Source organism: Squalius cephalus (assembly GCF_949319135.1).
Source record: "Squalius cephalus genome assembly, chromosome: 6".
In the NCBI taxonomy this organism is placed as follows: domain Eukaryota; kingdom Metazoa; phylum Chordata; class Actinopteri; order Cypriniformes; family Leuciscidae; genus Squalius; species Squalius cephalus.
This window is the reverse complement of record NC_137127.1, coordinates 43971258-43987184: the sequence shown is the minus strand read 5'-3', so window position 1 is coordinate 43987184 and position 15927 is coordinate 43971258. Positions and strand designations below refer to the sequence as shown.

The 15927-nt window shown below is 37.4% G+C and overlaps 1 protein-coding gene across 1 annotated transcript in view; it reads right to left on the bottom strand.

Moving 5' to 3' along the window:
- Positions 1 to 11926, bottom strand: part of dvl3b (dishevelled segment polarity protein 3b) — a 35313-nt gene extending 23387 nt beyond the window's left edge. The window contains exon 1 of the mRNA XM_079873796.1: positions 11367 to 11926. Within this exon, the coding sequence (XP_079729922.1) occupies positions 11367 to 11527 (161 nt within the window). The 5' untranslated portion in view covers positions 11528 to 11926. The remainder of the gene's footprint in view (positions 1 to 11366) is intronic.
- Positions 11927 to 15927: the final 4001 nt, after the last annotated feature.

Here is a 15927-nt window from a genome sequence, read left to right as displayed (position 1 = left end):
CACTGCGAATGATGCAATCTCCCTATAGGCTCTTAAAATGTTAGTATATATACATATATTTATATACATACATACATACATATATATATGTGTGTATATTTTGCAATAAACTTATTTATTGTTTTTATACATATAATAAACATTTGTAAATGAGTAGTTTTATATTCCTCCATAGTTTTTTTATTTGATTTAGCAATGCTTTTAATTTGGTTTGCAATGCTTCATGGGATTGTAGTTTTTCCCCTCAATAAAACCGTTAAGGTCACTGTCTTGAACCTTTGCCTTTTTGTCTGATTTTCAAAAACTTTATTGCTTCAAATCAAATTGTGGAGTGTTGTGATTCACCTCGTAGCTGATTGATTTGGTTCTCTTTAACAAAGTTTTTTTTTTTAAAATCCCTATGAGAAAAAATGGATGGAAAAATACTTCTGGAACCAGTGCCGTTCAAAAAGGGGGCGGGCACTGTTGCACTTTATATTACGGGGCTGTTGAATGCTTGAAACTGATTGGTTAACGAACATTCTAATTATTTTCAGGGAAACACATTACATGGCTAAAGTAGTTCCAGGCATGTCTTGACTGCATTACGTGTCCATATCACTTTGCCAAATGATTTCAGTAAGGACATTTAAGCCTACAACAACAAAAGAACCAAAACCCACTACGACACTGACCAAGCAAATAAATATAGCAAACAATAGGATAAAAAAGAAAAATAATTTACATGTTTTTTGCCATTGGTTCTTGCTGAAGCTCAAACGTGCGGCGTAACACGAGAATGAACCTCATTGGTTCTCGCATGTCAAGCAAGCATGCTTGAAATTCCGTTTACAACTGATATGTGAGTGGATGAATGTTTATATGTGACCCTGGATCACAAAACCAGTCATAAGTCGCACGGGTATATTTGTGGCAATAGCCAACAATTCATTGTATGGGTCAAAATTATTGATTTTTTTTTATGCCAAAAATCATTAGGATATTAAGTAAAGATCATGATCCATGAAAATATTTTGTAAATTTCCTACCTTAAATATATCAAAAATGTATTTTTGTGAGTGAATGCAGCACAATCGCGAACATAGATGAACAACTTTAAAGGCGATTTTCTCATGTTTCGATTTTTTTGTACCCTCAGATTCCAGATTTTCAATAGTTGTATCTCGGCCAAATATTAGTCCTATCCTAACAAACCATACATAAATGTGATGTATAAATCTCAATTTAAAAAAAAAATGACCCATAAGACTGGTTTTGTGGTCCAGGGTCACATATGAGAACATAAAAGCTTAAATTCAATCTGTTCATCATATAAAATGATTGTCTCTTCAGAAAATTTGGACTAAAGCGCTCAATTCATATGGATTAGTTTTACGATCTCTTTATGAACTTTTTGAAGCGTCACAGTGTCAGTTGTGTAGCTGTCAACAGAGGGACAGAAAGCTCTCAGATTTCATCAAAAATATCTTCATTTGTGTTTCGAAGATGAACGAAAGTCTTACAGGTTTGGAACAACATGAGGGAGAGTAATTAATGACTTTTGATTAATTATGATTAATGATTAATTTCTCTCTCTCTCTCTCTCTCTCTTCTTTAACCATCTTCAAGAATCTACTAAAGACGCGTCTCTTTCGCCAACATTTGACTCAATAATACCAACACTTACTATTCTATATCTATTATATAAAAACATCCTTGCCACGTGTGCTGTGCTGATCTAGCTGAGACTGGTCATGACATTTGCATATTGTTGCCCTATTGTTGATTTGACTGCTTCTATTGCTCTCTTCATATGTAAGTCGCTTTGGATAAAAGCATCTGCTAAATTATTAAATGTAAATGTAGTGTAATGTAACTGCATTAGTCAATGGCTCTAGCCTCCGTTAATAGCTCTAAAATGACGTTTTGGAAGTAGCAACGGATCAGATGCACAAGAAACTAATCCTACACACAAGAGCGTTTTATGGACAAAAACCTGACAAATGTCTTAAAATACAACATCTGAATAATGTCTTGAGGTGAGATAACCGTAATAAGCGGAATAATTGACTCCGGCCCGTTGAATTATTGGATAAATCATTATTTATTTTCCAATAATTCAACGACCAGTCGTCAATTATTCCTTACCTATTGTGTTCTGGCTGGTTGCCGAAGCATTTGCTGTTGTGTTCTGGTGGTTGTTATGGCATCGCCAGGTGGTTGCTAAGGTGTTCTCATTGGTTGTTAAAGCAAGCAGTTGCTATAGTGTTCTGGCTGCTAGAGCATTTACTGTTGTTTTCTGGTTCTGGTTGCTAAATGGACGTTACTAGCTCATGTCAAAAGAGGCCATAATAACAGTGAGGGGCTTGACTTAGCAAACACCCTTAAATAAGTAAAGCAGCTCCATTTTCTAAAAGCCCCCTCACACGCACACAGGTTAATTTAGTCTCCCATAAAATAAAATTCACGGCATGCATGCACCTCCTAGTCCCTCCCCCTTCCCAGCTGCTCCTTAAAAAGGTGCTGACCCCACTGACTCCTGTCACCATGGAAACCTTTGTCAAGGAGGAAGAGGGTGAAAGACAGCTGGCTAGTAAAGCATGCGAGGTTTGCTGAAACAGACCATGTAATCTATTAATAATAAAAATCAATTGAGTGATCATGATTGCATTCATGTTATATAAATCAAAGCCAGGCGGCTATCTTTAATCACACGCATTTCATGCCAAACACCAAAGCAGTGGTGACAAAACTGAGACTGTGCAATAGATGCACACAGGACATGCCAAAAAATACATGTGTGAATGCTTTCCTGTGGTCTACACTGACATGTTTCATTTGATCTACTCTCAGCGCTCGATGGCATTTCCATACAGAACATCTGATGCATATTGCACACAAAAAATGGCAGCGTTTGAGAACAGAAAGCTTCAATCTGATCTGATAGGATTGCTTTACTGCTTCCTCCCCTAGTCTCAGAAGATCAAGCTAAATTCATATCAAATGAATCCAACCCCGCATTATGAAAACAATCTGATGTTTTATCTTTTTTACATCCACATTCAGGGCTTTATTTGTGTCATACATCATCTCTCTCTCTTTCTCTCTTCCTGCCAGATGAAGCTGATCTAATGAACCGCTTCAACAGTGACTGTATCTGCTGAATCCTCATCTGTTCAAGTGATGAGTCAAAGCCTCTCAGGCACAAGATCTCATTCGGTGTGCTTATGTGTTTGTATCAGATTTTTCTTGTACAGAAAAGGCATAAATTCTGAATGCTGCATGTATCGTTAAATTCTTCTTAAGCCAAATCTCAGGCTCTGATTAGATTGTGTTGATGATGGCCAAAATGCTGTCTAGATGGGTATCTTCTGAAAGGCAGGCGATGGGAGGTTCTAGTTGCCTGTGTGTGTTTGCGTGAGTTACAGATTATATCCCAAAGGCCTCTAGACTCTGGCATTAGCACAATGATTGACAGCTCTCAGTGAATTCCAATCTGAGCACTTTGTTGCTTTTAGTGAGTGGATTTCACATTGTTCCCCAATGCAGACTCTAATCCTACTTGGGCTATGCAATAAAAACTCAGCAGGGATGGTGACATAAGAGGCTCAGAGAGCAGCTCTCCTCCTCCTTTTCTCATTCTGTTCTTCTTCTCTGCTCTCCTCATTCCTTTAGCAGCATGAGGTCCCATTTCTCCTAAAGCAGTTTCATCTGAAATCCTCAGCTTGGATAAGAACAGAAATACCGCTCAGATATGAGTAATATTCTCACTTGAATAATAGTACAACCAAAAATGAAAATTCTGTCATCAAAAAGCTAAGGCAGAAGCAGGGGAGGACGGTATGACCAAAATCATTTATCATAGGATGAGTAAATTTAGACCATGGTTGTGGTAGTCACGTTTTATGTTTGTTTTCATATTTCTAGTCTTGTGTTTTGCTGTCAATAGGCACGTTTCCATTACAGATATGCGCAAAACTTTTGTGATTTTTTCTTAATGTCGACAATAAAATTATTGCGAAATGACGGCATTTCCATTAACCGATGTAATGCGACTAAAACGTTTTTCCTCTCTCGATAAGTCATTCCAAAAATCATGGCGACGGATGTTAGTAGGTTTATGTATCTCAACCACTGCTCTGGCCATGATTATTAATCGAAGGAGACGGATGTGTGTTATCCCAGCATTATTGTAAGGAAAGACCCTTGGAGCGGCTGGTGTTTCTCCCTCATATCTGCTTAAAGGTCTTGATTGTGGCATTTCTTTGAGGTTTAGAATCCAGTATTCCTGTAATTCTTCTGTCTTTTATGAATTTAATAAAGAACTCTGACTCGTATTCTGTCCAAACACACCGCGTCATCTACGTCAGTTGACTGTAAATGCACAAAAACTGTTTCCATTGCAGTTTTGCGAAGTTTTTCTTTTTCGAATTGGCTGAAAAACCACCTCATGTGAGCGTAAAAACTTTTTTTGTTGATAAATGGGAGTTTTTGCAAATTGACGTGTTTCCAATCGGCGTATTTTCAATTCGCAATTTCAGTTTGCGCAATTTGAAGGTTAATGGAAACGTGGCTAGTGTGTTAATTGGTTCTGTGATCCTCAGTTTCCCCTGCCTGTTTGTCACTAGAGTTACGTATTGATTAGAGTTTGAGTTCAGGTGTGTCTAGTTAATTAGTCTCATTAGTTCCTCTGTTTGCAGTGTATTTAAGCCCTGTGTGTCTTTCTGTTCATTGTCAGTTCGGTTAGGTTGTTATGTTCATGTGTATCGTTCTTGAGTTCTGTGTAAATAAATACTGCTTGTGTTTAAATCCTGCATTCATCTGTCTTCTTTTTTTTTTTTTTTTTAGATATTACATGTAATGATCAAACCAGCATGTAATGATCAAATACTTCCCAAATAAAAGATGCTTCATCTCATTTGAGAATTTTATTTATTTATTTGAAACTTCCGGACAAAAATATGATTGAATCACTATTCACACAACAATTTGCACAGTGGATTCACGATTCCTATAGATAAATGTTTTGACCTATTTGAAGCTTTAAAAGACCATGGTCAGTTTATATATGGGCCCACTTTATATTAGGTGTCTTTAACTACTATGTAAAAAAATATATCGTTTTTTAAATACAAGTACAACATAAAACATGAACACAATACATGCACTGTATCATATTAATTTAAATGTCAGTGCATAGTAGTTTAAGAAAATTAACATCAAATGAGTCGTTGCGCTTTCATTTGAAAAAAAAAACCCCGCATGAACATCCTTCAAAATATCTCCTTTTTGTTTTGGAACAACATTTTTAGTGAACTAAAAAAAAAAAAACTTTAAATTAATGAAATAGTCTATGTTCAGTGACAGATGGACGTCCACACGCCTTTGCAAGATTCTTCAGAGATTCAGTGAACTCTTCATGCCTTCCTTCCCCACATATGACATTCAAACCGTCTCGATTGACAACGAGTCTGGTTCGACTGACAAGAAATCAATTGTGAGGGGGTTTCCAGCTGGTTCAGCCAAAGATCTCCTTCATTCATTACAAGCACCATAACGTCATCATACCAACATTTGTGTCACATGTTACATATTTCTCCATCTCTTTTCCATCTACTACTTTAGCAATAAAAGTACACCATTGCGCGCACACACACACAAACACACAGAGCCTTCATCAGGCTAGCACAGTGGAATTGGGGCAGTGTGTGTGTGCAGATGGCTCATGTGTGTAGACAGGCCCATTGATTTGCAAGCAGAGCCAATCTCTAATGAAGAGGCCTTCCTTCTTCATAGCCTGAGATTATTAGATTTTGTCCAGAAAACAAGCCTGGACTCCCACAGCAGAAGATGTGGAGGAGGAGGAAAGAGAGAGAGAATATAAGAGAAAAGGGCAGTAGATGAGAGTGAAAAGAAAGGGATGTAAGCACTCCCAAAGTGCTCATCCATCATTCAGTCCGCAGTCAGTCCGTCCAAATCCTGAAACCGCCAGACAATGAGCCAGTGATGCAATGAAATCCACAGAGACCCAAACTACACACAATGCTAAAAACATGGAAATCACACACGTACAATATGCTAATACTGGCCAACTCACTTGAAGAACTGTACTCACGCGTGCACTAGGGAGAGGACAAGACAGGAAAATAAAGCAGGGAAAGTAGGTCAGTCTTCTTTAAAGAAACATCACTTCCATCAGAGAGAACAAGTCGGCCTGTAAATGAAAAGCTCTCGGCTGCTTGCGCTTGCCAGGCTGACCCCTCACACACTTTTTATTCAGGAAATACATTGGAAATCTCAACTTCTGCATCAAAGGTGGTTAAATACTGTGTAACTTATAAAGTATGTTCATGATCCTGCACACACCATCTCACACACGCAATCTGTCCAGTGCTAATCTCCAAAACAAACATTTAGTAAAGCAGATGCAGTATGCAGAGAGCGAGTCTACTGTATGTGTGTGTGTGTGTGTGTAAGTCTTCCAGCTGTGCTGTGTTCAGCAATATGACCTGAGAAATGATCTCTGTAATTGAAATCCAACAGTAAAAACACAATCAATTTTATAATTATACAATTTATGAGTCATTTCCCTCTCAAGGAAACATTTCAGTCTTTGCTTCCATGAACAAGGCTAATGATTCCTTGCACTTGGTCTCTCGTACTAAACTATTGATTAAGCATCTGAATGTGGTTATTTGATCTAATTTCAAAATTTTAATTGCTAAAAATTATTTGAGATTACCGCAATAATTGTGCAGTTTAAATTTCACTGACCAAATAAATCAAATTAAAGCACTTCATACCAAATGAAGGCTTGTGGGTTTAATCAGTCTACATATTACATCATAGAAATATTATTTTATTATTATTATATACAATTTTAAGTACCAATTAAATCAAATCGCAATCATTTTGCATGACAATTCATCGTCAGCACAAAATTCTTGATCGTGACAGGTCATGTGAATATGGGGTAATTCTGTTGAATATGGTCCTCACTTTTGTAGCATTTTATTTTTGAAAATGGCCAGTCAAGGTGTTTTGTCTTGCTAATGTTCCTTTAAGTCTAAATTATAAATAATAATGATTAAAATCTAAAATATGTTTTTCCCCAAACCGAGCTCGAGAACAGCATGTGAGAATATACAGTACTACTGTTTTGGAAAACACGCAAACCTAATAAATTTCATAAATTATTGATTCAAATAGAAATGAAATCATGAAAGACTTTCCTTATGGGAAAAACATACTTGTCCTGATCGATGTATGCCACGTAATAAACTCAAAACCCTTTGAATCTCCATTTATTACTGTTTCACCAGTGAGCAGCTTTACTGTAGCAGGATCCTCCATCTGTCTGTGAAAGTGTGTGTGTGTATGTGTGTTTGTACTAAAATGATGATCATGATGCTAATGGCCTTACTGGCCTTGCAGCTGTTATGAGAGAGACCCAAGAGAGAGGCTGACACAAACAAACACACACACACACACACACACACACACACACACACACACACACACACACACACACACACACACACACACACACACACACACACACTATCATCACTAAGTCTATTTCTAGGTCTATCTGAATGAAAACATAGTGACCCTTTTAATCAAATACACCTGACAAGATTTCTCTTCTCACCAATAGCACCTTCTTATAGATCAGTCTTATTTTATTAATTCTTCGCATTATTTTTTATTAGAACAAGTACATGATGCAGTAGAGTCTGATCTCTTCCCTGAAACTGGTGACACATCTGCAGTGATGTCAGCGTCATCATCATGCACTCATGTTACATCACAACGCCACATTCCTGCCACTGGATGAAGTCAGCGTGTAGAGAGAGATCATATATAGTGTTCTTAATAATGAGTGTGCATGCCTATGTGTGTTTATGTGGAGAGTTAAAAAGCTTGAAATAATGTTTTACTGCTGACATCATATGATCATAACCTACACCTCTCACTGAAGCTGACGGCTATGCGAGAGAGACACCATGAAAACTGAAATCAGACTCACTGATAAAGACATAAATCCTTATCATTACACCAAACTCAGTATAATGTCTTAATTATTATGAAGTCACACAACAAGTAACCTTTGAGATACAACAAGACAATCCATTTACTAGCAAATTCTAAGGGAAAATTGTTTCTGCACCAAAAGTTTTTTCAGGGTACAAAACTAATCAGCCTAGTTCATGAAAATCAATTAGCTGATATAATATTCAGACTATAGTCATCTGGCCCACTGAAATGAGGGAAAGTTAATGCTATAGTAGGACTAACAAAAAGTCAACTTAAAAAAGTAAATAAATAAAAAATAACCATATTTAAGCAATCTCTGTATTAAGTTATAATATTTAACAACGATCCGGCTTAACAGTTCTGATTGCTCAGATTATTTGCTACATTCTTAATTACAAAAAAATCAGTATTTGATGATATTTACTAGCATTTCTTCTAAAAAAAACAAAAGAAAGCCAACATGTGCCATGGTGTTAGTGATACTGGGACCGTTTAACCAATGTTTGTGCGTTTGGTCTCATTTATCATGACTTCTGCTTTATGATATTTACAGACACTGAGCTGCAGTGTAATCAGATCATGATGCCCTGCAATCTGTGGATTACCATAATGTGTCAAATCCTGTGATTTAAATGGTCTTCTCATGTTCATAATATGAGACATGAACTGAGGGATTCATAAGATGATTTTTAAATAAATAAATGAATAAATCAAACCAGTCGTACCTGCCAATCCGTTGGGTAAAACCTAATCATATGAGCTCTAATGTACAAGCTTTAACCACTTTTCTCGCTTATCTTCTTTCATTCGGTCCAGGTCACCGAGATGATTTCAGATAATGCTCTGATTTGGAATCACATGGGCATGAATCAGGCGGGCCTGTTTTGCATCATGGCTTGGCAGTGTGGAGTCTGGAAGTGATTATGCCAGAGGGTGAGGAACAATGGCTGGCTGTTCACCTTGATGAGCTGGTTTGGGCAGTGCACCGATACAAACAAGCAACGTGGACAGAGAAAACGTGTTAGGAGGGTCCTGTTTCGCAGGTGTTGGACGGGTCTGTGTGCGCGTGAAGGGGTTTGTGTAGCTTGGCATCCACAGGAGAACCTTCTGGCATGCCAAGAAAAGCAAACAAAAAGCAGATCGCATGGACTTGATTTCGCAACATGACACTGTTCTTTGTGGCTTAACAGTGACTGTGGAAATCTGTTCAGAGGATCCGTGAGCATGATTCCCAAGTGGCTCCTTGTTTCCAAGTCAGCATTCCAGACCTCAGCCACATGCGTTGGGAAATGCACACCTAAAGTGCACTTTACCTCTCATAAACACTGGGAAGACAGTGAGCGAACAGTCATCCTCCATCTAAATGCACATGCAGCCTGATGAAACTACACCATGTAAATAATGTCAGATAGGATCCCACACTTTTTGGCCAATGAATTTCCATGGCTTTTCCAGTCATCAGTTATTATTTTTGGTCACACTTTACAATAAAGTTTACATTTGTTAACTATTTTAGTTAACATGAACTAAGAACAAACAATACTTTTACAGCATTTATTAATCTAATTCCAACATTTACTAATATATTATTAAAATCAAATGTATTGTTAACATTAGCACTGTGAACTAACATGATCAAACAACAAATGATTGTATTTTTATTAACTAGCATTAACGAAGATGAATAAATACTGTAATAAATGTATCGCTCATTGTTAGGTCATGTTAGGTAATACATTAACTAATGTTAACAAATTAGACCTTATTGTAAAGTGTTACTCACCAAGAGCAATTTCTAGGTTTTGAAATATTTTTTTGAGCTGCACATAACTTGCTACAAATAGTCATTATAGAAATGTTCAAGACTTTTCCATGACTTTTTAGAATTTTGTTTATTTTTATGACTGAGAATAACCCTAATATTTCCATGACTGTGGAGACCCTTAATGGGTAACGAGTCCTGAGTTAGGACAGATACACAGGAATGAATTGGTTAAAGTCGAGCTGATTAAAAGTGTGTTGTAAATCATGTGCAAATCAGAAAGTGTGTCAGCAGTTGAAGATGTGAGAGAAGATTATTTCAAACACGATGTCAGTTCTTATGAGCAAGAGTTCATGTTTATTGCTAAAACTTAAAATGTGAATGTCAGGTTTTCTCACAGAATTTTCCATGAAAAGCACAATTAAAATTCCCTGATACTTCCAGATGACAGATTCACTGACTGAAGTGACAGATGCTTCAGTCACACTTACATTACATTGTTCATGTCACACTGCAATTATTACATGAACCAGCACTGAGTAAGCAATGAGTGCCATACTGTATAATTACATCTTGTTATTGTTATTGAAAGTCATTATTTCAACATGAAACGACACTGTTAAAGGGTTAGTTCACCCAAAAATTAAAATGATCCCATAATTTACTCACCCTCAAGCCATCCTATATGACTTTCTTCTTTCAGCCAAACACAATCAGATTTATATTTAAAAAAATCCTCTCTTCCAAGCTTTATAATGGGAGTGAATGGTACCTTATTTTTTAAAGCCCAAAAATGCACATCCATCCATCATAAAAGTAATCCATACGACTTCATGGGGTTAATAAAGGTCACTCTTCCGCCGGAACTAGACTGGCGTACTGCCGTTACCGGAAGCCAGTGATTAGTTTATAAAGTTAGAAATATGGATATCTTTCTTACAAAAACAGATTGCTTCGCTTCAGAAGGCCTTTATTAACCCCCCGGAGTCGTATGGATTACTTTTATAGTGGATGGATGTGCTTTTTTGGGCTTCAAAATCTCAGTTACCATTCACTCCCATTATAAAGCTTGACGAGCCAGGATATTTTTAATATAACTCTGATTGTGTTTGGCTGAAATAAGACTAACTCTTTAAGCATTATCTCACTCTGCCTGGTTTATGGTTTCACACCTGATCTGTCACTGAACTACAGCAGGTCTCTTCCTTTAAATCATCTAAAACCATCAGAGACTTTGACCAGCAAAGAACATATAAAGCCTCCTCTCTTTCACACTGACCCCAGATCTGTATAAAGACCACCGCTTACACAATAGACGCATTTGTCCTGGAAACTACGGGTTATTACCTGTTTATCCATAGGCTATACCGTTTACAATGACCTGGAAACAATACGAACACACACATTCAATCTGAGCTGAGGTTGTGTGAGAGAACCCGACGGGAGGTTTGCGAAAAGACAGAGAAAATAACAAAATAACGACACTAAAAGTAGTCTGTCAAAGGTAGCGATACTCACTGACAGGACCACTAAATGATAAAAAATACAAAGGGTGTTATTGTTTATTAACATGCGTATTGTGCCTTACCCGAAATCATCGTCCATGGATTTGAAGAAAAATTTGTAGTTGGGTTTATTGAGGACATTTTTGAAGTCAGCGAGAGTGACGGTCTCAGCGGGAATGGGTATTTTGATGAGGTAGGGAGTCTCCTGCTCGTCGAGGTGATAGATGATCTTGGTCTCCGCCATGGCGGGCCGCTGCTGAGGGAAAGGCCGCACGCATCAGCCCCACAGCGGCGTGCGCCTACGCGTCCACCGCTGACCGCCCGAGCGTTATAAAGCGTTATACGTTATTCACTCTCAACCTCCGCGCGCTCTCTTCACTCAGCGACAATAAAACCCGATAGCGCAGTATCCTTGCGGTCGTTTGTCACACAAATCAATCTAATAGTATAATGTATAATAATAAAGTGTTTCCTTTCAAAGTGAAGCGAAAGAATAGTACACGACTACACGTCGGTCTTCTATGGGCTCCCTATGGATACTGTTGCTTTTTCCTCTCTCCTCTGTCCTTTGGAAACAACTGTCTGTCGGCCGATGTGAGATAGCCCCTCCTATCGATTCACCACTGCGCTCCCTCTACAGGACGAGTTATACAATATTATACTGCTCTTTGGCTGCTGGCTAATAAATGTATTTGGACTTCGGCTATATGGGAAAGACGCATCTCAATGACGCAAGGAGGCGTTAAGTTGTTGCATATTAATCACTATAACAACTTGCCTTTTTTGAATGCATGCAAACTAAATATAGGTTGGTGAAATATTTTAAATGTCCTTAAATATTTTTGGGATGTGAGTTTGTAATCCAGCACATCTGCATCTGGAGTCGTTGTAATTTATCTGGTCAACGACCATTGATTTATTATGAGTGCGCCGATATCGACCTCTAGAGGATGAAGCGGTTCATGTACAGCGGTTTACTCTGGAGACGCACAAGAAAATATGAGTATACATTCATATACCAGCTATATCAGACATGACATGCGTTTTATGTGACATGAAATATACCAAATAACTATGTCAGATACGATTTTTGACAGGATCATTTCGATTCATTACGTCACATTTCTTATCACAATTATTGTAATATTCAAAATAGAATTTTCCATGAATAGCACAATTAAAATTCCCTGATACATCCAGATGACAGATTAACTGACTAAAGCGACAGATGTTGATGATAGATGACAGATACATTTAAAAAATAAAATCATTTACTTTCTTATTTTTAAAAAAAGATAATATGGAACTATAATTGAAGGAGTCTCCGGAGAAGATAATAGCTGAAATATGGAGACAGCACTATAGCTCCCTTTTTAACTGTTTAAAACATGACCCACATGTGGAGGACTCTCCTATCAGTAATGAAGCAATAAGTATTTTGACACATGAGGTATTTGATGCCATATGTAAATTACCTAATGATAAAGCATGTGGTATGGATTCAATAACTGCAGAGCATCTGAAAAATGCAAGCCTTAGGCTTGCTTCCCTCCTAGCAATTAACTTTACTGGTTTGTTGATCCATGGCATACTACCAGATTCTATGTTGTCTATTCTGCTTGTCCCAGTTATTAAGGACAAAGCTGGAAAAGTTGGCTGCCTGGATAATTATAGACCTATAGCATTGGCCAGTATTTTATCCAAGGTAATGGAAAGAATCCTCCTTGATAGAGTGAGTGGGTATATCTCATCCCTGGATAATCAGTTTGGATTTAAGCCAAACCATGGCACAGACATGTGTATTTATGCTCTTAAGGAAATAGTGAATCTGTATAAGTCTAAAAATTCTACTATTCTCATGTGTTTTATTGATGCCTCCAAAGCATTTGATCGAGTGAATCACAAACAGCTTTTTATTAAGCTAAAGCAAAGGGGAGTCCCTGGGTATATTGTGAGGGTTCTTGCCTACTGGTATGCCCACCAGCAGATGCATATCAAATGGGGGGGTAGCATATCTGCCCCCTTTAGAGTGTCCAATGGTGTTAGGCAGGGAGGAATTTTGTCCCCTGTCTTATTTAATTTATATATGGATGAACTGTCAAGTAGACTTAATGGTTGCAACACTGGCTGTATGATTGGTGGCATGCTGGTGAATCATCTTATGTATGCAGATGACCTTGTTATTTTTAGTCCGAGTAGTGCTGGGCAGCAGGAGCTTCTTGATATATGCTCTGATTATGGGGTGGAATTTGATATAAAATTCAATTCCTGCAAAAGCGCTGTTTTAATATGCAGAACGAAACAGGATAAATGGCTTAATTTTCCTGTGTTCACGCTAGCCAATAAGTGTCTTGAGGTCTGCAAAAAAATTAAATACCTTGGTCATTGTATTGCAGATGATATGAACGATGATGATGACATATACAGACAGTGTTATAAGTTATATGCACAGGCAAACACCATAGCACGTAAGTTTAGCTACTGTTCTACTCAAGTTAAAGTGGCTCTGTTTAAAGCTTACTGTACACCACTCTATACTGCCCATCTGTGGTCTTCTTATAGAAAATCCAGCATGCAGAAGCTACAAGTTGCCTACAATGATGGAATGAGAATTTTGCTTAAGGTTCCCAGAGGAGGGAGTGCTAGTCAGATGTTTGTATCTGTAGGAGTAACCACACTGAAAGCACTTTTAAGAAACTTGATGTTTAAGTTTATGCAACGTCTGGATAAGTCTAACAACAGTATCATGGTGGCACTCTCAAATCCCTTAGTGAGTTGCTCCAGGTACAAATCCAGACTGAGAGTGCATTGGCTGAAATGTCTGTATGTATTTTAATTATTGTATTTGCTTTTTATTATTGTTGTTTGCTCGTTTGTTTTGTTTGTTTTTATCTGTTCTGTCTTGCATGGCTTTTGGACATGAGTCTGGCAAATAAACTGAATTGAATTGAATTGAATATAATATTATTTAAAAAAGCTAATAAATGTCTTCATTCAAGTGCAGGCATGGGAAATCAGAAAATTCAACTGGAAATAAATACTTGTTTAGAAAATATTAAGCACGATTTGAAATTTGAGCCTGAAAATCATTTTGTATGTTGCATGGATTGGACCACAGTTTTGTTCTAACTTCTAATAAATAAAAAACATCAAATAGGCATTAATCATTTTTCAATAATGAAAAGTGACAGTACCCGGCAGGCTGTTGACGGTAGTGTTCCCAGCGAAATAACAATACAAACTGTCTTTAAGAACGTCTTGATCGAATGGGATACAACAACTCTCCTGGCCCTCTCCTTCTTTTCATGGCGTTTCTGGTATCCTGATTTATGTTTTCTTTTCCCCGACATTTGTCAGTCAGTCAGTCTCCTGCTCTTCCACCAAGTTCATCGTTAACTTCAGGCACTGCCGCCTCAACTTGGGTGGGACTTGCAATTTGATTGGGTCCATCTGATGTTTGTCACTGACTGAATAATTAATAAATACTTTAGATCGGAATAAACAATTTTTAGGGAGGTAAGAGAAGCAGATATTTGGAAAAAAATATTTAACCAAATTGCATGTTTTTGTGGTTTTCATTTAAATCTCAGGCTAATATAAATATTAGAATTATTCATACAACAGGGCCGGGCCTATAGTATAACTGCTGGATTTTGTGGTTGTCACCACCTTTCACCCACTAGCGACGTCCCTGCTACGCTGCAAATTATTTCATTACAGCAGTATTTGTTGTACTGCTGTTAATTTATGCTGTTTAAAAAAACATTGTATTATATTAAGAGGGGCAGGGTGATTTCCAGTAGGCTATACTAAATGCATACTCGAGATCTGAACGCTTTAGCTCCGCCCATTTGCATAATTGGCACTAGCATACAGTTAATTCATTTGCGTACAGAAACTCGCATCGAGTCACTTGAAATAGACAGTTGAAGACAGAGAATCTGAAGAGATTGAGGGATGAGCAAACATTGACAAAGAGGACTAGAGGATGAGAAAGGTTTAAGAGTAAAACCGTCCTCCCTTACTGCAGTTTTGATGAACAAAAATACAGGCCCATCCGTCTCACTGACAAAAGGTAAGCAACTGTTTTTATTGCATGATTGAAACGTGTATAAATATTTTCTGATACTCAAAGATTAATGTTGCGTTTGACTATTATAGTCGACGTCTCTGGCAAATTTACCATACTTTTTGCATAGTAACCATATAATTCCACATTAACTCGTGGAACAATGATTTACTGCTCATTGCCATGATAATATCAATGTTTTTCTAAAACAATGGCATTTGTAATGGGAAAGTAATAGTAACTAACTACAAATACCACAGTTGAATGAAAGTAGGTTCATTGTCCAAAAGATTTAGCAATAATTCTATCAAAATTTCAGAGTTAATAAAGTTATTGTAACTATACAAAAACCATGATTAATTGTGCCTGAAGGTGTCACATGGCTGAAACAGCATATCAGAGCAAACGCTGACAGGACCAGTAACACATTTACTCAGTAAAGTAGACAGTATTAGATGAGGGTGGAAAACAAACACTTTTATTATTGGCTGTGCAGTTTAAGCCTCCAATCAACAAAAGCTATGATTCTATAAGTTAGAGAAACTATTTCACTTGCTGATGAGTGTCTGTCATAT